Below are 24,406 nucleotides of genomic sequence, written 5' to 3' on the forward strand. Positions count from 1 at the left end.
AAAAAAAATGCAAAAAATTAGCTGGGTGTGGTGGCACATGGCTGTAGTCCCAGCTACTCTGGAGGCTGAGTTGAGAGGATCACCTGAGCCCACGGAGTTCGAGGCTGCAGTGAGCTATGATCATGGCACTACACTCCAGCCTGGGTGACAGACTGAGACCCTGTCTCAAATATATGTGCATGTGCGTGTGCATGTGTGTGTGTGTGTGTGTGTGAGTGCACGCACACGCACACACGCGCAGAAAGAAAAGAAAAAAAACTAGGTAGGTGTTTTTAATTTAATCTTTTGCTGACACCTAGTGCCAGAACTCTGCATATTCAGCTACCTGCTCCAAAGTAGAAAAAAAATAAATAACAGCGTTTTTAAATTGTCATGAATTTGACAAAGGAAATAATGATGATTTATTTTAGCAAACAATATATATCTTATCTTTACGTTATCCTTTTCACATCATTTCCCACATTTAAATAACAGCCTTTTAAAGCTTTTAGACTCCAGACCTTTTAAATGTCTAAGAATTCAATGTTGAGGCAATTTCTTTCCATTCTCATTTTTTGTTACCTGCTGGGGGAATTGCTAAGAGTGTATAGAGGCTCAAGTAGTTCAGAATTTAACTCTCTATAAGTTTTAAAGCACTTAGAATAAATTCCCCTTGGAAATTGTATCGGATGAGTCTGGAGTCCACGATGTTTCATAACCATGCTTTTCAACCATTCTCAGTTTCACATTATGGGTTTATACTAAACAGAAAAAAATTTAGCCTTGCATGTCATTATTATAAATGTTCATTTCTAAAGAAGAATGAATTCATAAGTAAAGGAAAGAAATAGTGACTTCTTATGGTGTGAAATAATTTTCAAGAGAAACATCATTTGTATATACATCATTAAAAATAAGGTTTAAACTATTTGTGATAACTAAAATATGTGAGCAGTAAAAGAATTTAGGCGGATCACATTTGTGTTTGGAGGTGTTATAGCTACAGAGGCAAAGAAGAAATGAAAAACGTAAGGCTTGTAAAAATGAATGAACCAGTTCTCTGCTTGAATCTGCATCTACCGGCTGTGTGAACTTAGCTGTGTAATCCTCAGTTTCCTGATCTCTAAACTAGAGATGATGATGATAATAGTGCTTGCCTTATAGGGTTGTTGTAAGGATTGAGGAATTCCACAGATTTTCTGACACATGGCAAGTGCGCAATAAAAAATAGCAGTAATGGCAGCATTAACAATAACTAGGCTTACCACGATGCCTCCACTTATGGGGTCTAATGCTGTCCTAATGGAAAAAGAAGGGGGCTCCTTGTTGTAAATGTTCCAGAGCACTTTGGAAAGTAACTATGACTGCCTCAGCTTCAGTACCAGGTGGCACAGATCCAAGGTCAAGTGGCCCCTGGGAGGTCATAGAGGCAAGTTTCCAGAGGGGACCTGAAATCAGTATGACCAGTCTTACTCAAGGGCAGAGAGGGTAATAAAGTCTAGATTCTTTAACCTTTCCTCACTGCCCATTCACTGCCCTGTCCTTCAAAGAAACAAAACTGCTTTCTATGGAACAAGGTGGCTAATATAATATAGGCTCAGAGTAACCTAAGTTTGAGTTCAAACTCTACCACTTCCCAGCTGTTCGACAGTATATAAGCTAACTTCTCTGAGTCTTAATTCCTTCATTTGTAAAATTGGGAATAAAAATAATGGTGCCTAACAAGGTTATTGCTAGAATTAAATGATGTGGGTAAATCACTTTGCACAGTGCCTGGCAAATAATCTGTAATCAAGAAATTATTATCAGGCTGGGCATGGTGGCTCATGCCTATAATTCTAGCACTTTGGGAGGCCGAGGTAAATAGATTGCCTGAGCACAAGAGTTCGAGGCCAGCCTGGGCAATATGGTGAAACCTCATCTCTACTAAAAACTACAACAACAACAAAAATTACCCAAGCATGCTGGAGCGCACCTGTAGCCCCAGCTACTGGGGAAGCTGAGGCAGCAGAATCGCTTGAACCCAGGAGGCAGATGTTGCAGTGAGCCTCTCTACCAGTGCACTCCAGCCTGGGTGACAGAGCAACTCTGTTTTCAAAAAACAAAACAAAACAAGAGACAAAAGAAATTATTATCATTACATTAATAAATCATCCAATTTGCCACCACATCAAATATGGCCTTGATATTTAGACTAGGTTGGCAATTTCACATGAATTTTAATAATCTGAGAAGCATGTCTTACATGTCATTTATTTCTATGGTTTAAACCTGATCATAATCACCATTTGTTAAACACCTACCATATGCTGGGTACTTAGGCACTCTCTCTTACTTAATCTTCAGAATACCTGAATAAGGTATTATCTAATAAGGTATCTGTTAATATTTTCCCCTCAAACATGATGAAAGGGAAGCTCGGAGAAGGTGAGAAGTAACTTGTCTCAGGCTACATATGCAGTTCAGACCTTTGTAAAAACACATTCCATGGTTTCCTATAGCCTCCAGGGGAAAAGTCAAATCCCTTAGCTTACAATCCAAGGCTTTCCCCTATGTTTCTAATCCCTACTGATTCCTCTGGCCCCCTTGCCTACTACCCAATCACCTTCTCTGATATCCATCCTGAGTCTTCCATAACACCCTAGCCAATATGTGTATCATAGGACGTGCCACTCTGTACTGTAGATGTTGATTGTATTGTCTATATTCCTCGAAAATGCTAGTAAAGTGCTTGGCACAGAGTAGGAATTCAATAAATGTGTGATGAATGAATGAGTGGATACATTAAAGAAAATCAAGCAAGGAAGTCCCAAATAATGTCCTACGATTTATAGAACAGTGGTGCTTAAAGTGTGGCCCCTGGACCAGCAGCAACAGTGTCATCTGGGAACTTAGAAACTCAAATTACAGTCCCTGACCCAGACATACTGAATCAGAAACTCTGGGGTTGAGACCTGACCATCTGTGGTTTCACATCACCTCCAGGTGATACTGATGTACATATATTAGGAGTACAGGGGTATAGTTATTATTAGTACTAATTCTTTAAATTTGTTACTTGATAGATCACAAAATTTTTCTAACTACTATTTTTGAAATCAAGGATGAAGTGGAGAGGGAAATATCATTAAGGAATTCAGATTTGTTTTAAATATATCCCTATTTAGTATGCTTCTCAGTTCTGAGAAACTAACTTTGTCAGCAGTGGCACATGGAAAAGAAAATCTGTGTCTTTGTAGAAGTGTTTGCTTGGCCAGGCTGGGGTAGTGTCCTCTGTGGTCAGCAGCACCTCTACTGAAATCCCATTCGTTTGATGAAGGATTCCAGGTGAGCAAAATTGAATGTGATTACATTCTCATTGAGGCTCTAGGAAAGCTAAAGCTATAGGAAAAAAAGGCTTATGCATGTAGTGGATGAGGGTTACATGAGTATTTTTCAGTGCTTTATGCAGACGTGATGTTTCCATAAGTGAAAGAAGCCATTAGCAAATTTATATGACCCCATTCTTAGTTTACAAAAAAAAAACTTCTTTAACTCTCTCTAGAAAAAAATTGTGAAAGACAATAAAATGTTAACAGCAATTTTCTCCAGGTAGTGGGATTCTACTTTTATTTTACATATTCTTTTGCAAATAACATTAGTTTTATGAGAAAAAGATAATAATAAAGGTATAAAACTGGTTTTGTGTACTGGGGGAGCCTGACATACAGAACTAATGATTGATGTAGCTGGAGGCAGGATTGGAAAGAGAACATTGGAATTTGAGAGGCTAGGAGCTGGAAAGAACCCAGGACAATTTAGCTGGTATCAATGGGGCCCCTAAAGCATTGAAATAAGATTTCTGTAGGCAAAGACTGAGGACACTGCTGGCTCAAACTTTCTGATAATTCAAGAGCAACTTTTAGCAAAAGAGAAGGGAAGAGCCTGGATGGATAATAGATAGCCATATATAGTAAACAGACAGCTATGGGCTTTTTCCCAGGACCTAGAAGGCAAGAAGGCTCATTTGGAGAGTGGAAGTTAGGGTAAAATATTCCAGGCAGTTGGTGGCTCCAAAGAATGCAAATGAAGGAGGTAACGATTTGAAAAGAAGAAAAGGATAAGAGAAGTAAGCAGCTGGTGCCTGTAGCAAATGTCCAGCACTTTAAACTTGTGCCAAGCTAATTTCATAAAATAAGATTATGGTCCTGTTACTTACATAATCTGCATATAGTGTATACACTGTGGTTTCTCCACACTGTGGTAAAATGGGTTGTGTTCTTTGAAATAATGCCTGAGCAATACTTTGGAGAGGAGGTTGATGCAGAATTAAAGCAAAAGTTCTCAATCTCAAGGGCATGATCTCTGGAGAAGTCCTCCCATTCCCCTCCCCCCTATATTTGAGCCTTTGGAGTGAAAAATTATTACTTGAGCAGTTTCTATTTATTGAGCAGTTAGTGTTTGGAAGGCTAAATGTTTTGAATGGATTGTCTCATTTATTCTCCTGTGAGTTAGATAATGCTATTATGCCCAACTTTACAAATGAGGGAATGGAGGTGTAGCTTGCAGAAGGGCAGTGTTAAGACTGTCTGGCTCTGAAGTCCAAATTATTTCTAAAACACTGCTCTGCATTTGTTAGTCCTGAAAATACCCTAAAGCAAGCAACAATCACAATAAAATGCTAAAATTAGTAATACCTACTGTGAGGTTATAAAGTGATGTGGTCATACTGCATTGGTGGGAATGTGAATTAGCTTGACCTTTCTGAAGGACAATTTGGCAATATTTACCAGAAGAATTTTAAGTGCAAGCGCCTTTTGTTTCAATTATTGGATTACTAGAAATTCACCCTAAACAGTAACTGACAATGATATATGTCCAAGGTGTTCAGTGCAAAACCCTAGAAGCAATCAGTGTCTTTCAAAGGGGAGCTGGTTAATTAACTTATGATACAGCCATGAAAAAAAAAATGAAGAAGGCCAGGCATGGTGGTTCATGCCTGTAATCCCAGCACTTTGGGAGGCTAGGTCGAGAGGATCTCTTGAGCTCAGGAGTTTGAGACCAGCATGAACAACATAGTGAGGCTCCATCTCTACTTAAAAAGAAAAAATAGCCTTGTGTGGTGGCATGAACCTGTAGTCCTAGCTACTTGGGAGGCTGAGGTGGGAAGATCCCTTGAGTCCAGGAGGTAGAGGCTGCAGTGAGCTATGATTATGCTTCTGCCCTTCAGCTTGGGTAACAGAGGGAGACACTGTCTTAAAAAAGAATTAAATTACATTTTAAAAAGCAAGATACAGAATAGTAAATATAGTGTGATTACTTTTATAGTACAGTATTTTTTTTTTTTTTTTTTAGACGGAATCTCGCTGTCACCAAGCTAGAGTGCAGTGGCATGATCTCAGCTCACTGCAGCCTCCACCTCCCAGGTTCAAGTGATTTTCCTAGTAATTTTAAAAAATCCATGGAGAATGTAGATTGATAGATATACTAACAAATAAATAATGTTCCCCCCAAAATAAGCTTTTAACAATAAATACCTTTGTGAAGAGTAACTATTATTTTTGTGCCATTTGCAGCTACTTGGGCTTTTAAAATTTTGTTCCCCTCCTTGTTGCTGTTTTTTAAAAATTAACACTTTGTTAAATTTTTTAAATGAAAACCAAATAGCTAGCATTTATTGAGGCTTTATAATGTGCAAGGGACAGTGCTAGGCACTTTGCCTGTAATATCTTATTATATTCTCACATTAACTTCTCCCCTTTTTACAGGTGAGGAGATAGAGGCTCAGACAAATGAAATCACTTGCTTGGGGACACAGCTAGAATGTGGGGGAGCTGCAATTTTAATGTCCCTCTGTCTCATTTCAGAGCTCTGGCTCTCAACTGCCAGGCCACACTCTTCTAGTTGGTCTTTATACTCTCATTGCCCAATGAGAGTACACTGGCAAACAACTGGAGTCTAATGAGATAATGTATGTGAAAATACTTTTCTAAGTATAGAGATGTTTGGGGAGGGCGGGCAGGGTAGGGAATTTGTTTAAATTGGACAGACCTGTCCACTGACCCCCAGACAGTCAGGGTATTTTTTTTTTTTCTTTTACAAAGCTGAGGTAAACAACTTGCTTTTGTTCCTCATTTTAAAATATTATAAGGTTATATTTACTCCCCCTTTCCCTAATTATTGTTTAAAAATTAAAATGATATGGAGAAATAAAAGCCATTTCACAATAGCCCTCACCCGTAATTACTTTGTTTCAGATTTGAATGGCTATGCAAGTTTTACACACCCGCATTTTACATAAATAGTAGCAACTAGACATTTGTTCAGTGTCTTGCTTTTTCAGTCCTACAATACATCTTGGCCATCTTTTTATATCAGCACTTACAAATCTACTTTTCTCTTTTAAAGTAGCTGCATAGTATCCCATTTTGTGAATATGGATAGATAGGCGGGTAGGTAGATGATAATTAGATAGATATAAAACTTTAAAAAATCACCTGCTGAAGGACATTTAAGCTTCCTCCAATTGTTTGCTTTCCCAATCAATGCTGTAATGAATACCCTTCCTAGGAAAGCTTAGAAGGATCTTTAGAATGAGTATGATATTTGTTCACCCTATAGTTTATGAGAGTGACCCCATAGGGAAGGAGTATGTTTCATTGCGTGGAGAAACAAATAACTCTGTCCTAAGCATGACCAACACATTCAGAGATATTAGGGATTGCCAACAGGTAGGATGACCTGAAAATCTCCTTGTTTTGACAGTTTAGTAATGAGCAGATATTTGCCATGATTGCTCAACACTGGCTGGACAGAAGAGGAATTTCCAGACTCAGTTACAAGCACGGCTGGTGGAGGACTGTGAATCCCACCAGACAGTCTGGAGACAGCTAGACAGGGAGATGAGCAGCAGAGCTCCAAATCAGGCAACAGCAAGTGTGAAAGGAGCAGTGACCTGTGGGGAAACGCATAACTCACAGACCAAACCTCTTCCAGCAGAGGGCAGTGCCTCTGATATGAGGCAGAGCCCAGGCCAGCTGGAGCCAGAGCTGGGGACTTCGCTGGAGAGACAGCACCGGCCTGAGGTCAAGGAGAAACTGAACTAAACTCTCCTTTGACTACTGTAAGTGACATTGGGGAATACTCAGGGAGGGACAGTGGGACCTCACACTACTGTGATTCACCTGTGTTCTAATCTCCAATAATTTGGACTGGGATCTCTTTTTATAGAGTTTGGCCATTTGGGGCTTGCAAGTAAGGGAATTTGGAGTCATTTTTGCTAGGCTGGCCACTGAGTATCCCATGTTTCTGTGTACAGGCTTGAATTGTCAAGAAAATGACATACCTAAAATACAGCCTAGCCTCCTGGCCCTGGGGCTCTGTGGATCTGACACAAAGTTTGCAAATAGAAAGCTAGCAAAGGAAAAGATAGTGGGAAGTAACAATTTTATCTAAAAATTAGAATCGAACACCAGTTGGTACTTGCTTTTGAATTTCAAAGGCTACAAAGGATGGCCTTTAAAACAAAACTTCAGCATGTAACAGCCAGCCAAGCAAATTGTTATACATGCAGATAGTCAAATATTAAAATAAATTAATCTCTAGGCCTAAACCGTTTCCAATCAACTCTTCTCTTTTCTGAATATTGGTTACCTTTTCTGCGTGCAGTGGTTGGAATCAAATGAGAACATAGCTGAGTAGAGTACCATAAAGTCTGCTTCTAATGCTGTTGTTTTCGAGCCTCGTGATTTTTTTTTTTTTTTTAAGTGACTTTGATATTCGCTGGTAAAGTCAAGGCGGATCTACCAAATGATAAAAGTACCGTGTGTGTTTGTCAGGCACGTCCAAGTAAAACACACTGCATACGAATTCTAAGGGTAGTTTGCATACATCTCTCAGCAAAATAGCAAGTGGAAGAAATACCAGCAAGGAGAATAAACTTTCAAACGGGCTGTTTGATTTTCCCCCAAACTTCTAGTTCAGGGATGTTTGGCGTTCTCCCGGTCGCTAGATTATAAGCCGGCAGTCCCGCACCGGCCAGCGAACGGCTCAAGTCCTCCGGCCGGGCGGCGGGAGACTGCGGGGCGGAGGGGCTTCTACAGGTTTGGGGTTGGGACGGTCGGCGGCAGCCGCGGGTGGGAAAGGACGAACGCAGCACGTTCCCAGAGGCCGGTTCCCGAGGCCGGAGTCCCGACCCGAAACCTTCCCCTGCCAGCTAGCTCGCTCAGCAGGGCGCGGCCCCAGCGCCACCCGGCTCGCCCTGGAGAGGTGGGACTTTCCCCACCGGAAGTGATCACGTCCAGTCTCGGGGAACTGGGGCACCTCAGCCAGTGTGTCAGGGAAACCCTTCCGGGTGTGTGCTGGGGGGGTGGGGGGTGGGAGAGGAAAAAAAAAGAGGTGGGTTCGCCTGGAGTCCCTGCGGCTGCCACCGCCGCCGGACGGCCCCCGCCCCTTTCCCCGGCGCAAGCAGCTGCGCTGGGGCAGCGGAGAGACAGAGGAGCCAACGGGTGGCCATGGCCTTGGCGTGACAGAGCCTCCCCGGCGGCCGGGCGGGTGCGGACGGCGGGGTAAGCGGCGGTGGCGGGGGCAGCCTGATTCGGGTGGGAACTGGGGGAGACGGCGGCCAGCGCCGCTGGTTCAGGGCGGAGGTCAGCCGGGTAATGTGCGTCCCTGTCTCCTTCACAGGCCGGACGACCCCCGCGGGAGCCGGGACCCAGAAACCTGCCCAGGCAGCGGTGACTGGAAGGGAGCCCGCAGGCCTGGGCCGGCTCCGCGGCGCGAGCAGGAAGCGGGGTCCCTGGGCCCCTTTGTGTGAAGGGCGGGGGAGGAGTACCTGGCAGCCCCGGGCAGCAGGCTCCTCGGACGTCCGCCTCGCCGCGGGGTCCCCTCGCCGCGGCCCACACCCTTTCCCTCCCGGGGGCACGCGCCTCCTCTCTACCCTCGCCGGACTTTTCCCAGGCTCGCCCTCCTCCCCCACGCCCCCTGCTCGGGCTGCGGTTCCTATAGGAAGGGCATTGCCATCCCTTCCCCACCCACCCAGAGTCTACGCTCTTTCCCCTCCCCCTCCTGTAACTTCCTCTTCTTCCCCGGTTGGGCCCTCTGCTCCTCTGCACTCTCCTCCCCAGTTCGCAGATTTCCGCCTACCTTCCGCCTCGTCTAGCCGCGCCGCAGCTAGCGGGGTGATCTTTTCCCCCACTCTAGTAGGAGTTGGTGAAGGTGAGACTCATGAGGGAATACAAGGTAGTTGTGTTAGGGAGCGGAGGGGTTGGGAAATCTGCCCTTACTGTGCAGTTTGTCACTGGGACTTTCATTGAGAAATATGACCCCACCATTGAAGATTTCTACCGCAAAGAGATCGAAGTGGACTCTTCCCCCTCCGTGCTGGAAATTCTGGACACCGCAGGAACTGAGCAGTTTGCCTCTATGAGAGATCTCTACATCAAAAACGGCCAAGGTTTCATCCTGGTTTATAGCCTGGTTAATCAACAGTCTTTTCAGGTAACCAAACCAAGTCTTGTAATTTGTTAGACGGGGGTGTGGTAATCGAAATAGACTTGAGTTGCTTGAACCTTGCATTAATGACTATGGTTTGCTTTTGAAAGTTAGACATGACGCATTTTTGAGGTTACTCCTGGCATGGAAGACTATCGGGTTGTTTTTGCAGAGCGTAGTAAAACAAGCGTCAACAAATATTTTAAAGCTATTTTTAAGTGAAAGAAAAGTGAAAAAGGAATAGGTCTGTCTGTGTATGTTTAGCCCAGAATATAACCTTCTGAAGTTGCTTGCTCAATTCAACAAGTATTGATTAACTTACTCAACAAAACATCTGACAGATAATCTCGGGTAAATAGAGCACTTTGAAAAAATTATTTGGAGCCGATTATCTGTTGCACAGATAAGTCCTCTGTGTCTGCTCCACCCACACATTCCCCTCCCACCCCCAACACCCCCTCCCGCCGCCCTCCCCTTCTGTCTCAAGTTTCTCAACTAGATTCATAAATCTTAGTGTTGCAAAACGAAGAACTCAAGACCTGCCTTCTAGGCATTTTACTTAATTACTTGGGGCGTGTAGTGGGAAGGAAAGTTACTAATAGAAAGGACTAGTACCTAGAATTAATAACCAACAAAAATCAGGAATGAGTCCTTTTCTGCAGTTGATCCAAATTGTTTCTGGTAACATTGCCTGTATTTACAGAAAATATTTGAGTCTGGCAACACTGAACAAGTGCAGATTTCTTACTCCCGGCTGGGTGGCCAAACTGGATGTAGTCCAATCTCTTAGAAAATCTGTCCTGTCCTTCACTGGGAAACAGACCGAAGGTTTAACGTTATTTTAGGAGATGCAATACATGTTTCTATTTATTCCTTGAAAATAAATAACCTCATATTGACTCATTGTATTGACCTCCATTGATTTAGGAAATGGATATATTTTTTCTGCATTTAAAGGTATGCACTTAATGTTGCTTACTTAAGAGACCTTAAGTGCTTTACCCAATACAATGTGCTAATTCCACTTTCTTTAGTATTTTAAATTAAAGTACTATAGTGAACTTTCCCAGTATCTTGATAGAATAACTTCAGGTATTTTGTTTTAAAATGATAAATTCTGGGGAAATAAATCAAATCTATTGAGACCAAACTAACGTCCATTTTATGTAGGTGTGAACTCCCAAACAATAGTATCATAAGAGCGTTTTCCCTCAGAAAGTACCAAAGTACTGAAGGTGCTGTCTGACAGGCATTTTTTCCCTAAAGGATCCTCAGATTTGTTATTCTATCATCTTTCTTTCTGGAGGCGGAGAGTCTTTTGGAAAGTGGTTCATACAATTTCTATTGTATCCATTTCTGTTATAGACATGAATTGGGAGTGAAAAACTGTGCCATTATTTTGGTGGCGATGTAAATTCTTTTGAGCCCAAAGGCTATAAGTTTTAATTTTCAGCTGGACTTATGTTTCCATAAAGACGATGCGAAATAAGCATAACCTAGAAGACTGAGTTGATACATGATCAAACCAAATTGATGCAAATATCAAATAACTATATTTTTATAGATTTTCACAGTCCCTTGCTTTTCCATCGACCCACGTGTGAATATTCTGTGCTTACTATGACTTCGAATTAAGCATACATTTGCTATTTAAGGCAAGCTTTTTAAATTGGGAAATATTACAAAAAAATGTCAATTTTTAGAATTAAATCTATAATATTGTCTTAAATCACTACTTGCCCCCACCTCCCAAAATTGATGCTACTGGAGAATCGCTAAGGCTCTTATCTTTTGTAATTCTTTGTAACTACTTGGAAAAAGTAATACACATGGGGAAACAATCAAGTAGTAAAAACAAACACAGGTTAAAATTTTTGTTTTTTTACTTCTTCCCATCCAGACATCCCTTGCTCTGTCCTTCCCAAGAGTTGCTCACTGTTAACAGTAGTTTCTAGTGAATTTAATGTATTTTAAGGTGTTTGATTTTACTGGAATAAATGCATACCACTCAATTTAAAATGAAACATTTAAGTGTATCCATCTGGTTGTAACTCTTTTCTTCTAGGTATTACAAAGTGGTTTTTGTTCCTACTTAAAACACTTTCTTTCAAGCCCTCTTGCTGCATGGCTGGGAATGCATAGATGCAGCAATCCTGTGCTAGGATAACAGGTGTTATAAGGACTGATGACAAGCAGGCAGATTTAGGGAGATGGCCAGACATCCTTATGTATGAATGGAATAATCATTTAGAAACTTGCTTTTTAAATCAGTATAGACTTCAGGTGGGGAAAAGTGATTGTATGAGTCAAGGTTAGTGTGCAACCCATGTTTTATATTCTTGACTAACTCAGGAGGCAGGGTCTGTGGAAATTATCTAATTCTTCAGTGGACAAAATGATGACTTATTATCTGTTTAGATGTGATTTCATTTTGGATTCAGCCTTGTATACTCACTGAGGTATGACTTTTTGTAATATTGTAATATTTCTGTTATGGTTATGCAAATGGCATAATTTTTTTCTTTCTCTTTGTGATTGTTTGAATAGGATATCAAGCCAATGAGAGATCAAATTGTCAGAGTGAAGAGATATGAAAAAGTCCCACTAATCCTAGTAGGAAATAAAGTGGATCTGGAACCAGAAAGAGAGGTTATGTCTTCAGAAGGCAGAGCTCTGGCTCAAGAATGGGGCTGTCCTTTTATGGAGACATCGGCAAAAAGTAAATCAATGGTGGATGAACTTTTTGCTGAGATCGTCAGGCAAATGAACTATTCATCCCTGCCCGAGAAGCAAGATCAGTGTTGTACAACTTGCGTTGTCCAGTAAAAAAGATAACCTCAATCATGGCCATACCGAGCAGGTTAGTTGTTGATGGACCTATATGAATCAGGTAGTGTTTTGTTTTTTGATCAAGTATAATGAAAAGCTGGTTAGTATTAAACACATGGCACTATCTTAAATTTCTTTATTTTTAGAGTAACATTTTCCATCACACAAAATAGTCAACATTTAATGAAGAAAATTTTTTAAAATGCAGATAAGCAAAGCGGAGGTAAGAAATTGTATTCTCATCACTAAGATTTTGAGTTATTGTTCTTCCTTCTCTGCTTTATTGGTAACATTTCTTTGGCTTGAGTTAAATCATAATACACTTTTTCCCTGTTTTTCTGATTTAGCATCCAAAATGCACAGGATAGCACTCAGTAATAATTTCAGAAGTTTTGTAGTATTTTCTATACTTTGTTTTTGTATCCTCAGCAAGCAAATTGCTGCAATTAAAATCACTAACTTACTAATCACCAAGTGCTTGATTAACAATACAATTATTTAATCAAATTCATCTGTACCTAGCACTTGAGGGACTTAAGTGACCTCTGATAATAACAAATTATAGTGCCACAATGTACCCTGACTTCATTATAAATATGTGTTCCAAATGAGAACCTGGTTGAATTGTCCGTGATGTGTTAGCAATAACAGTTTCATGCACAAAAAGTTGAATAGTTTAATAAATTATAAGAGTAATAGGAATGGTAACAAACCTTCAGGCCTTTTGCTGAGTTAAATAACTTACAAGTTTTTTACATGAATGAGTTTTTTTGAAAAGTAAGATTATGTAAAACTTATGAAGCATTTAAAACAAGATTATTTTATTCATGTCATGATCTTTTAGTCTAGATTGTAATTGAGCAAATAGTCTCACTTAGATAGTAACACTTAGATAATAAGATAAAACAACCAATATTGTGAATGACTGAGAGACCACAGCAAATGCCAGACTAGCCTGACAGTATCAGGAATGAAATTGATCTTCCTGAGCCAAGGCTGACCTCGAGTCTAGGAGGCAGTGTTGCAAATGGCAACAGGCATTTCAGATTGCAGCAATGATTCCTAATCAAAGGTCTGGCTTTGTGTATGCTCCCTGGAGAAAAGACTAACAGTCACTAATTTATCTTTTCAGACAAGGTCTCCTGTCAGATAGTGTCATCTTTGATAATGAAGGATGACAACAATGCTTTATTCAAAATGCTTTCACTCATCAGCCTTTAGCATACCAGAATATGATGAAAACTCATTTATTTTCTTATGTCTAGTCACATCTGTTATTTTATAAAGTCACTGTTCAGACCGTAGTCCAGCTTATGTTTGGTTGATAGCATCGCGCTTGCAGTATAGTCTTTTGAGGAGGAGAGAGGCTTATGGATCAAGTCCCATGTTCTTGCTGCTATAATCTCTCTCCTTAAATTGTAAGCCATCTTCACATTTGAACGAGTTCTGTGTGGTGATTGCATCTTTACCATTTTGCTCTATTTTTCTACCTGACACTTACTGGGCAAATGATGTAAGTGTACATACTCATTTTGTGTTAGTTTTATCATCTTTATAAAAAATTTAACAACTCCCACAAAATGTTCCTAGTTTTCTTGCCATCATTAATGTAGACAGCTATAGGAGGTTAATTGAATAAAATTGGCCTCATACATGTAGAGGACCAGCTGTCTCAGCCAAATTGGCAGGTGAATAATTTCTAAAGCTATTTTTGAACTTATTTTCTTCTGAATTATTTCTGAGTTTATTTCATTTAATAAATTTTTGTATCTGAATTATTTTTAATCTATTTGGTTACCTACAGGAATGAGTACATAGATTTTTTTTTTAGTATCTCAAGCCAACTATATTTACATTTTTTGTTAATTAACATACTAAAAATGGAAAGTATTAATACCAATAATTATTCATTTTTACAGTAATTGGTCAAGTTCTCTGTGCAGTTTTTTGCTTGTTTTTATAACCAGAATATATAAATGAAGGTGTTAACCTTGAAATAAAATATCCAATAAGCTGAATTTCTAAAAATATTAAGTGAAACTCCCTGTCCAAGATCTTTTAGAACAAAGTGCACAATATGCAGGGTTTTTCTTTTCTGACATCAGATAAAATTGAACTGATTACCATATATGAGAATCTGTAATCTGAGACTAGTAAAATTTGTAGTTGTCCTTGTTCACCATTTACCTAAAAAGAAAAAATAGATGGTGGATTTTGAATCCTATAGCCATGGAACTTTGAAATTTGTCAGATCCAGATCTAGATTGAAGATCAAACTTTCACAGGTAAAGGTGATTTAAGAAATGTTTGTTCCTAATATTTAGAAGAGTACCTTGTCCAAGTTAGAAATAATAGGATGTAAATCAGAAACACTGTTACTGTTGTTTATTGGTTGTTTTTAACCAAGATGGAAAATTTATTAATGCTCTAGGAATTGCTTCTGATAATTCCTCACATTTATGTCTTAATACCTTTCAATTTGGGTCACTAGTCTCTTGCCTAACACCTGTTTCTTTGCATGGCTCCCAGGATTGTTTTCTCAACTTTTACCCTTCCATTTGGCAGTAACTTTAGTGTAAGTTTGGAAGCATAGCCAGATTCTTCATACACTATCATCCTGACTTCTTTACTAACCTGAGGAGCCTATGATCAAGTGCTTTGAAGGGACTTCTTTTGCTGTATGGCAGCAATATAATGGAAAACTACCCAGGTCAGCATTGTAGTCCTGTTCTGGTTTCATTCACTATATCATAGCTCTTCTGTGCTGGTATAAATTACTGGCAGTTCACTCTTTTGGTATATTTTTGTTGAGAAGGATCAATGTTTTGTTAATAATCCCATAGTACTATATATAAAATAAGTAAATCACTGTCCCGTGGGAGTCCAGGGAAAGGACAGACCACTTCCAGTTAGAACAGTTTCTTAACATTCTGGAATCTTTGCTGTTTGGGGCTATCCCGTGCATTGTCAGATGTTTAGCAGCATCCCTAGCTTTTACCCACTAGATGCCAGTAGCATCTTCCTCATCCCCCATTATGACAAGCATATCTCCAGAAATTGCCAAATATCACCTGGGGACAAAATTGCCCTTGGTTAAGAGCCACTGAGTTAGAGAGATTGGGAGCAATAGCATTTGAATCAGACTTTGAAGATGAGTAGGACTTGAGAGGATTGGTGTGTGGGGGGGTGGGTGTCAGTGTTGATTTTCAAATAGAAGGAATGCCAAGAAGGAGCATAATAATACCCTAAAATATTCTGTTGATTCCCTAGTAGAAAGGGGGGAAGTGCAGTAAGGTTATCTCTTAAGTGTGACAGTTTGATATATCTTTTTGGCAGATAGAATGTTTTAAAGATGATTTTTCAAGGATTCCTTTATGTCAGTCCAGTATTGATGAAAGTGATAAAGAAAGAAAATGGGGGTGGGGGGGAAGGGTGTTCTTCACTGTGGTTTGAAGGTCTCCTGAAAGATTTTATACCATTTTTCTCACTGTATTATGGAACAGGTTCTCCCAACTAAGGTAAATGGTGCTTAAGAGTACCAAACACAAGGAAGCAAACTGAAAGAACAAAGATCATTATTTATGTCAGCCCCAGTTCGTTATATATGTATGTCAGCCTGAAGAAAAAGGGGGATTCTTGGTTCAAGACTAGCACATCATTTCACATGGCAGCAGAATGCCTGGGATGCTAACAAAAGCTACTGAAAGGCTAAATTATATATGAATGTGATTTTGGTCTAGCTAGACTTACTTTTCTTGAATACAGTGGAATTGATGAACATTTTTAGTTTTTTTTTAAGAAAAAAATAAATATGTGGAATCAGAATGGTTTTTAAATTTTTTTAGGTTTTAATTAGATGTGATTTGCTGGGGGTTTAGCAAATATGAGGAGAAAAATCCTCAAATGAAATCATATCACATACTTAAAATTTCCTATACAAGGTAAATATTAATAATATTAGTAAAACACTGGGGTGGAATTCTGTTATACAAGTTACAGTTTTGTTAGATACTTCTTTTTTCCCAATGCTCTATTTGCATATCACTTTGAATGGGGAAAATGGCTTATTTAAAATGCTCATCTGTCATCCAGTTCACATGGTGAGTCAAAGTGGAGCAGAGGAGTTAAATGGAGGAAGAAGCATGCTTTGGGGGTAGTATATACCATAAAGCCCCTCCGTAAACCTGGAGTAAAAGGGGAAAACAAAGCTACCTTGCCCTTTCTACTACCCCTAATTCTCTTAGCTCCTCACTGAATTCATAGGGTTAATGACTTGAGACTTGAGAGTGGAAAGGTGCCCGCCTAGTTAGACCTGCTCTGGATGTGGAGGTGTCTGGTGATTAGAATGACTCTTTGTATATCTGTTCCCTCTTTAATTGCTTCCTTTTAACCTCAAGATTAAGCTTTTATTGCAGAATAAAATGCATATGAACTATTCTATTTTACTCCATTACCTCTCTGGCTTAGAATGAACCATCAGTAGAATTAACAAATATTGCATCATGGAGTTGAAGAATTGCCACCAAGGAAGTGTTCTAGCCATACTACAGAAAAGATTCTCCCCATGGGATTACTTCTCAGTAGAATTCTACAATTCAGAAGATAATATCACAAAGAAAAACTTAAGTCCTGTCAGCTGTTAGAAAAGCTTATCCAATGAAAAACATATTCCCAAGTTCTTTTGATAAGCCAATCTTAGGAATATCAAATTCAGAAAAAGCAATTTAGAGTTGAGGGGAGTACTAACTTACCTGGTCTAATTCAAAGCTAGCAGCTGGAATTGGATCATTGGGCTCATACTGCTGTTTATTATCACTGGACTTGGTTATAATATTTGAGATCTCAGAATTGAACTCATATTAATTTAAACATGAAGAGATTTTATGTCTAGTACATAAGAAAAATAGCTAATTCTGTCCCTTCTACCCTGGGTCCACCATAAACATTTAGTGAGCTTGCTTTCCTTCATGTGTGATTCTACCTCCATTCAAGGATTCCATGACATAGGTTCAGCTTTTGCTCTCTGTGTGTAATTGTGCCAGTGAACACATTTAATGACCTAGTCCTCCCACTCCAACCCCAATAAGCTTCATGAATATTATACACATTAGGATAGAGAAACAAAAGATATTTAACAAAAATATAACCTCTTTCAGAGGAATTACAGCCTGAACCCAGATACAGTGGCTCGTGCCTGTAATCCCAGCACTTTGGAAGGCTGAGGTGGAAGGATCACTTGAGGTCAGGAGTTCAAGACCATCTTGGGCTATGTAGTGACACCCCGACTCTACAAAAAATAAAAATAAAAAAATTAGCTGGGTATGGTGATATGTGCCTGTAGTCTAAGCTGTTCAAGAGGCTGGAGCAGGAGGATCCCTTGAGCCCAGGAGTTCCAGATTGCAGTAAGCTATGATTGCACTACTGCACTCTAGCCTGGATGACCGAGCAAGATCCTGTCTCTGAGATTAAAATTATTAGTATTAAAATAATAATTTTAATGTTTTATTAAATTATTAATAAAATAACTAATAATTATTTAGTAAAACATTTAAATTATTTTAACAAATTTAATGTATTATTAAAATAATATAATTATTTAAATAACCATTTTGGTGATTTATTAAAATTATTAAAATAATGTATTAAAATTATTTTAATTAAATAATTTCATCTTGATGTTTTGCTAATATAGCTAACATTTAACTTATATATAAAATGCTGATTAAACATGCAAGGAAATTCATTTTCCAAAAAAAGTATTTTGGTTAAATCCTAAGAATATCATATGCTTAAAACTGGAAAAAAATTAAAAGTGATTATGATTACATGCTAATATTTGTGAGAGAGAAAGAATACTAGTAAATACCATTGTATTTAAATATGGTAAGTCCAGTTAAGCTAAAAAGATTTCATAAACTGCTAAACCTTTCAGGAGCTTTTGTTAACATTTCAGGCGTTCTGCTGCCATGTGAAATGATGTACTAGTCTTGAATCAAGAATCCCCTTTTTTCTTCAGGCTGACATAAAAAATGATCTTTGTTCCTTTTGTTCTGTGTTTGGTATTCTCGTATACCAATTTACCCCACTTGGAAGACACTATTTATTTTATAATTTCCTGAGCAAAAGGTTCATACTATTGTGTATTTCTTGTTTTGTTTTGTACTTTCCTATAATACTGCAAAAAAAAAAAAAAAAAAAAAAAGTAAAACCAAACAAGTAAGAGTTTGAATAGAAGCTTCCGGAGTTAAGATTTGTTGAGTGTCTTGCTGGAAACTTGAGAGTGAGGTTGAGGATAACATGTGTTCTATCTTGAAAGCTGCAAGTTATACCTTTGCAATGTGCTTGATGTGATATCCTGCAAGTTAAAAAGTAATGATTTGACCAGCTGCCTTTAAACCTTTAGCAATTTTTTTTACATAAATGAGAGTGTCAGAATATTGAAAATTTTGCTGTCACTGTGGAGCAAGAACATTTACACTTGAAATTCTCATCTGAAACAGACTTGTATTTGTTTAATGCAAGCATTTTGCTTCAGGATTTATTTACAGAATTATAATTTATTGCTCTCTTGAAAAGTAGCTCGTATTAATACTTTGTTTCCTTAAAGATATGCCTAATGTTAATATTCTTGAGTCTAACTCAGGATTTATCTATATCTCTTGATTTCACAGGAGTACTGTCATCCTGTGGATGAGAATGGACCAAATGTTACCCAGGTTTTTAGAGGGTGGGAGGTGATTAATATATCACCTTTTATTCAATATAGATTATGGTTAGTAAGATGATTTGATTATTAATGTTTATTTTGGCTACAAATAAATAATAACTACTTTCTTAATTTGATTTTAGAGAATGCTTGAACAGGTCTTCAATATTTAAGAGATATAATCATATTTGAAAATCCCAATCTCTTTATAATTATTTGATTTGAAAAATGTAGACCAAAATTTATAGCAAATTCATTAATTCAAACTAATTGAAGGAAGTCTTGTCTAAATTACTAAAAAGTATTCATAATGAATACTCTATATTTGAATACTGTTGTGTTCAAATATGTATAGAAATTTCAGCTAGGCTAAAAATATATAAAGGTCCTTAGTCTGGATATCAAAAGTACAATCCTGGTCTTCTAGAAATTTATAACATAGTTGAGAAAGGAAAACAAATTTACAACATTCCTGTGAGGAAAGTATTTTTATCCCATTTTTCAGTGATGGGGAAACTGGACTTGCCCAAGTTTAAATAACCAGTGTCATAATTAACAATTTAATGCAAAAATGTCTGTTAATTGGAAACATGTTTCTGTAATAGTTTCTAAAGAGGCAGATTTTTGTTCTATTTTTTCCTAATGTGTTTAGGCGGCAGAATTTCAATAATGAGCAGAGCGGTGTTCTTTAATAGTAATCATTTTTATGATATAGCTGCTAATAAAGCATTATCTCAGACTCTTTGAACACTAATAGAAGTGTAGCTGTCAAATGAAATTAAAATTATGCATTTATAAACATTGGTAGAACCCTTAAATGATTATAAACTGGTTTCCTTTGGCATTCTTTCACAGTGGCTGTTCTACTTTTGTTTCTGGCTTTATAATAACATTTTTAATCTCATGCATTAAAAAACAAACATAACTCCCCTAGAAGCTATTTGGTGATTCAGCACAGTTGAAGGACTCTCTGTCTGTCTGAATGATAGATTTTTTTTTCCCCCTGGTATTAGCTGGAAGGGCAGAAATCTATTAGCTATGAGAGCAGGGATTGAGGAATCCCAGTCATAAAAGAAGATCCTGTGGTTGGGAGGATATCCCCAAAAAAGGGCAGACCCAAGTGGGAAATGTGAACTGCAGCTATCACCTAGCATCTGACCAAACCTATGTACCTAGTAAGTGCTCAATATCTAGACCTTGATTGAATCCCCTTCCCTCCCCTCCCCTCCCCTCGCTCCCTCCTTCCCCTCACTCCCTCCTTCCCCTCACTCCTTCCCATCGCTCCTTCCCCTTCCTCCCTCCCTTCCTCCCTCCTTCCCTCCCTCCCTCCTTCCCCTTCCTCCCTCCCTCCCTCCCTCCCTTCCTTCCTTCCTTCCTTCTCTTTCTTTTCTTTCTGCAGTCCTCCCACCTTGGCCTCCCAAAGTGCTGGGATTACAGACATGAACCACTGTGCCCAGCCTGAATCACATTTTCTTATTTTAGTCTCTCAAAAAATTAAATTTAGGAAAAGTCTAACATACTGCCAATTAACTCATAATTGATATGCATTTGATTCTAATACCATTTCCAGTTAAAATGTGAAGAGATCAAAGTAGAAGCAGCATTTGCAACAACTTTTATACTGTAAGATCATTTAAACCAGTAAGGACATTTTTAATGTTGCATAGGTATAATACAAATACAAGGCATAATAATACTATAAAAATAAGCTAGAGTAGCTACACGTATGCACACACAAAGTACATTGTATCTAATGCATCACTTGTGTGTTTCTGGGTTTTTTTAAATGACTTATCAGGACAAGGGCAAATTAACTTCTTACTTCAACTGAAGTTTGTTATTCTTGTTACCACTTCTATGTATACATAGATCTGTTGTCAGTGTTCTTTTTTTAAACTATATATTTCTACATTTTTATGACATGTTTATCTTAATTGCAGATAAAACTCAGAGGAAATTTGCACAGATGCTGCTTTGGAGAACTTTACAACCTGGGTTGCAGAACTGAGCCTTGGTAAACCTGTCTCTATTACAGCATGTTGCCATACATCTATTTAAGTGCATAAGGTCTTTGGCCTTCAAGATCCATCGACCTTTAACAGGAATGCTTAGCACGTTTACCATACGTTTAAAATCTGTTCTTTATCAGTCAGTCCTTTTATAGCTTTCTAAGTTCTTATTGATGGCTAATATGCAAGGGTTAATTTTTAATATTTTAATTGATTTCTTTAATCAGTTTCTTGACTTGTATTTATTAAATACTCAAACTCAGTATTACCTACGCAATGCCTTTTAAAAGAAAGTTATAATGGAGAAAAAATTGAGCCTTAAACAAATGGTTACTTCTGTATATTACCTCGTACCAGTGCTTCATCCTATTTGTAAAATTTTTCTCCTTTAAAATTATTGGTTAATACTTTGAGACTTTGTTTACGTTTGGCAGTGTTGTAAAAAGAAATTAAAGATCACATTTTACCTGTATGGATGGAATATCCCTTTTCTTCAAGTGCAGATTGTGATGTGTGTGTGTTTTTTTTTCTGTAATTAACATGTTCTGAAAGTTACAATTGATATTTGAAATTGACTGCAGAGCATTTAGTTGAAGAGTTAAACATTCAATTCCATTAGGTTTTCACATGTGTTAATCTCATTTATAGCATTGAATTGTGGCAGTAACATTTTCCTTTCTGTGAAGTTCTAAATTTAGTTATGACCTATTTAGCAATGCCTTTGAAAAGGGATATTGTATCCATGGTAAATTAATTGTATACTTAAACAGAGATAGCTCATCTTTGCCTGTCAGGCTTGTAATTGACATCTAGTAGACTTCTGCACATGTAAAATTGAATTCAAATAAAATCATATACACTTTCTAGTTCTTAATATTTGTCTTTCTGTATAATAGCTTAAAGCAATATTTGTTAAAGTTTTCTTGCACTATCACAACTGCTTTTTAGTTATTTCTCAAGAAGCATGTTCGTAGTAGAGACAAAATCTGTGTAATAGGAGGGAAAATAGCGCCAAGTCTCTGGGCTATTTTTTATTTTTGCAAATGTGCTTTCTAATAGCCATTGCCTTCCATGTTGTTTACCTAATCAGCACATTTTGTCTGAATACTTGAACATTTTAACAGTAACACAGGTATAGAATCAGAAAGGAAACTTATGAAGAGTAATATTTTGATTCAGTTTTAACATCGTGACAATGAGAGCTTTTTCTAGCAATGATTTGTAAATTGTATAAGTTTGACAGTATTTTATTGTTGGGTTTGTATTTGGTTTTAGTTGTGTGCTTTTCATTTGCAGAAGTTAGTAACTGCAGCTCACCTCCTGCACCAAAGTTCTTGATTTTAGGAGCCCAGCTTTAGTCATTTGAACATGCTTCTAAATAAAATAAAACAAAACAAAAAAACCAAAACTATGCTTTTGATCTATAATAATAGCTCAATAACTTTGTCAAGGAAAGCTCTAATATATGCAGTGATGGTTTATGGAAGGGTGTGGCAATTTTAAATTTATATTGTGTGTGATGTTCAAATAAAGTGGTATCTACATTCATGTGATTTATTGGTCAGCATGACCATTAATTATTGAGTAGAAATTGATTAAACTTTGATTTCCTTTTTTTAAATCGTGTTGCATTTGATTCCTGAGTAAATTCCCTCAAAGTGAACTCTTGTTCTTAAATTTTGAATTTTATAGTGGGATTATAAAGATACAGGCAATTGAAACATTGTTCCTTATGTATGAACTGCTTGAAATGAATACTTAATTTAAGTTTGCACTTTAATACCAAACTTAAAACCAAACACTCATTTAAAAGTAGGTTAAGTGATCATGGATCATTGTTACTAGCTTTGTAGTTTTGTGAAATTCTAAAGGAATCAAATAATTCATCATGATTTAAATTTTCTAGAGATTTTGATTTTTTATAGTGTTTCTTTCCTGTAGATTGTGTTCTTGTTTCTCTCTCTCTCTCTCTCTCTCTCTCTCTCTCTCTCTCTCTCTCAATTACAGTGTTCATTGTCATTGACCTCAGCAGCAAATTTGACTTGAATTCACTTAGGATCACAGGAATCAGGGGAAAGTGATTTTCAAGGTGGTTTCTCCAGCACATTTTAAGAAAAGGGACCAAAATTTATTTTAGCTTCCTCAATAGATTGCATGTTGCTTATTAGGATAATAAATTAATTCTAAATGCAATATATGTCTTGTCTTTACTATGGCATCTGTTTAGGAGTTGTTCAAATCACTGCAGTAGGGCTCTGCAAATAAAATAATGTAACCAATTATCATGGATCTAATGTACTGTAACTTTATCAGTGAAAGGTAAAATCTCAAATAACAAGTACAAACATTGAACAATTACCTATGAAGATTTGTAAAAGTAAAATTTTTCCAATAGATTTCATTCTTGTCATTTTGTAAGACAACCCTGCAGTCCACCTGTTTGTAACTTTTTTAATAAAATAGACATCTGTATTACTGAGGTTGGTTTCTTTATTTGGTGTATTGCTTCATGTTCTAGATTTGCTAACTTATAAATATTTCTCAAAACTGAAAGTCATTACCTTTTATGAAAATGATCATCTGTATTGCTGTACATGTTTAAACAAAGTTAAACATTCATTCACTTGTTTCCTCAGTTACCATTCTGGCATATTTGGGGGGAAAACTGAGAATGATATTCCCTAAAACATAATATGTAATCAATTTGAATAATTTGTAAGTAAGTCAGAAATTATAGACAATGGGTAAAAAAGAATGATGTATATTACTTGATGTACATGCAGAAAATAGCCAAACCACAAATTTGTTCACTGGGAATTGTCCATGTATAAAATATGTCAGACAATACATTTTGGAGACAGTCTTGCTTTATCACTCAAGCTGGAGTCCAGAGGCACAATCATAGTTCACTGCAACCTTGAACTTCTGGGACCAAGTGATCCTCCTGCCCCAGCCTCCTGAGAAACTGGGACTTACGGATGCGTGCCACCATGCCCAGCTAATTTTTACATTCTTTTGTAGCAATGGTGGGGGGTCTCACTATGCTGCCCAGGCTGGCCTTAAATTCCTGTCCTTAAGCAATCCTGCTTTGGCCTTCCAAAGTGCTTGTATTACAGGATTGAGCCACCATGACCAGCAGAGATTTCAGACAATATTAAGCAATACAGTTAAAGTTTGAAATGTTAAATTAAGGAAATTCAGCACAATTATTTTGTTTTATCCAGTGAAACATTTTGAGAATCACTTTAATTCGCTGCCCAATTCAATATTTTTACATTGTCGAATAGGTTTTTTAACCTCAATTTTTAAAACTCATTATCAACCTTTACTTTGAAATTGGGCAGTTCTGTCCAAATATACATTTACTGCATTTTAAAAATATTTGTAAATGAATATAGTTTTATATACCTGT

At 37.7% G+C, this 24,406-nt stretch overlaps 1 protein-coding gene across 4 annotated transcripts; it reads left to right on the forward strand.

Annotated features, from left to right (window-relative positions):
• Positions 1–7,016: 7,016 nt before the first annotated feature.
• On the forward strand, positions 7,017–23,473 carry RAP2C (RAP2C, member of RAS oncogene family). Of its 4 annotated transcripts, XR_001819422.2 has the most exons (6): positions 8,312–8,525; positions 8,644–9,174; positions 9,296–9,456; positions 11,998–12,310; positions 18,951–19,051; positions 20,926–23,473. XR_001819422.2 is itself a non-coding variant. In XM_017509801.2 (5 exons), exons 3-4 carry the CDS (start codon positions 9,382–9,384, stop codon positions 12,274–12,276), a joined length of 354 nt encoding a protein of 117 aa, XP_017365290.1. In that variant the 5' UTR covers positions 8,315–8,525; positions 8,644–9,174; positions 9,296–9,381; the 3' UTR covers positions 12,277–12,310; positions 20,926–23,473. The 4 variants fall into 4 exon arrangements, 3 of the variants coding, with proteins under 3 accessions (XP_017365292.1, XP_017365290.1, XP_017365291.1); XM_017509801.2 differs by lacking the exon at positions 18,951–19,051 and having other exon boundaries at positions 8,315–8,525; XM_017509803.2 differs by lacking the exons at positions 8,312–8,525; positions 18,951–19,051 and adding an exon at positions 7,017–7,081 and having other exon boundaries at positions 8,644–9,456.
• The last annotated feature ends 933 nt before the right edge of the window (positions 23,474–24,406 follow it).

The sequence above is a fragment of the Cebus imitator genome, unplaced genomic scaffold, assembly GCF_001604975.1.
Source record: "Cebus imitator isolate Cc_AM_T3 unplaced genomic scaffold, Cebus_imitator-1.0 Scaffold421, whole genome shotgun sequence".
NCBI lineage: Eukaryota > Metazoa > Chordata > Mammalia > Primates > Cebidae > Cebus > Cebus imitator.

Coding starts and splice junctions, on each gene's coding strand:
- RAP2C (XM_017509803.2), top strand. CDS start 9,184: ATGAGGGAATACAAGGTAGTTGTGTTAGGGAGCGGAGGGGTTGGGAAA. Junction 9,457..11,997: donor TTAATCAACAGTCTTTTCAG/GTAACCAAACCA, acceptor TTGTTTGAATAG/GATATCAAGCCAATGAGAGA.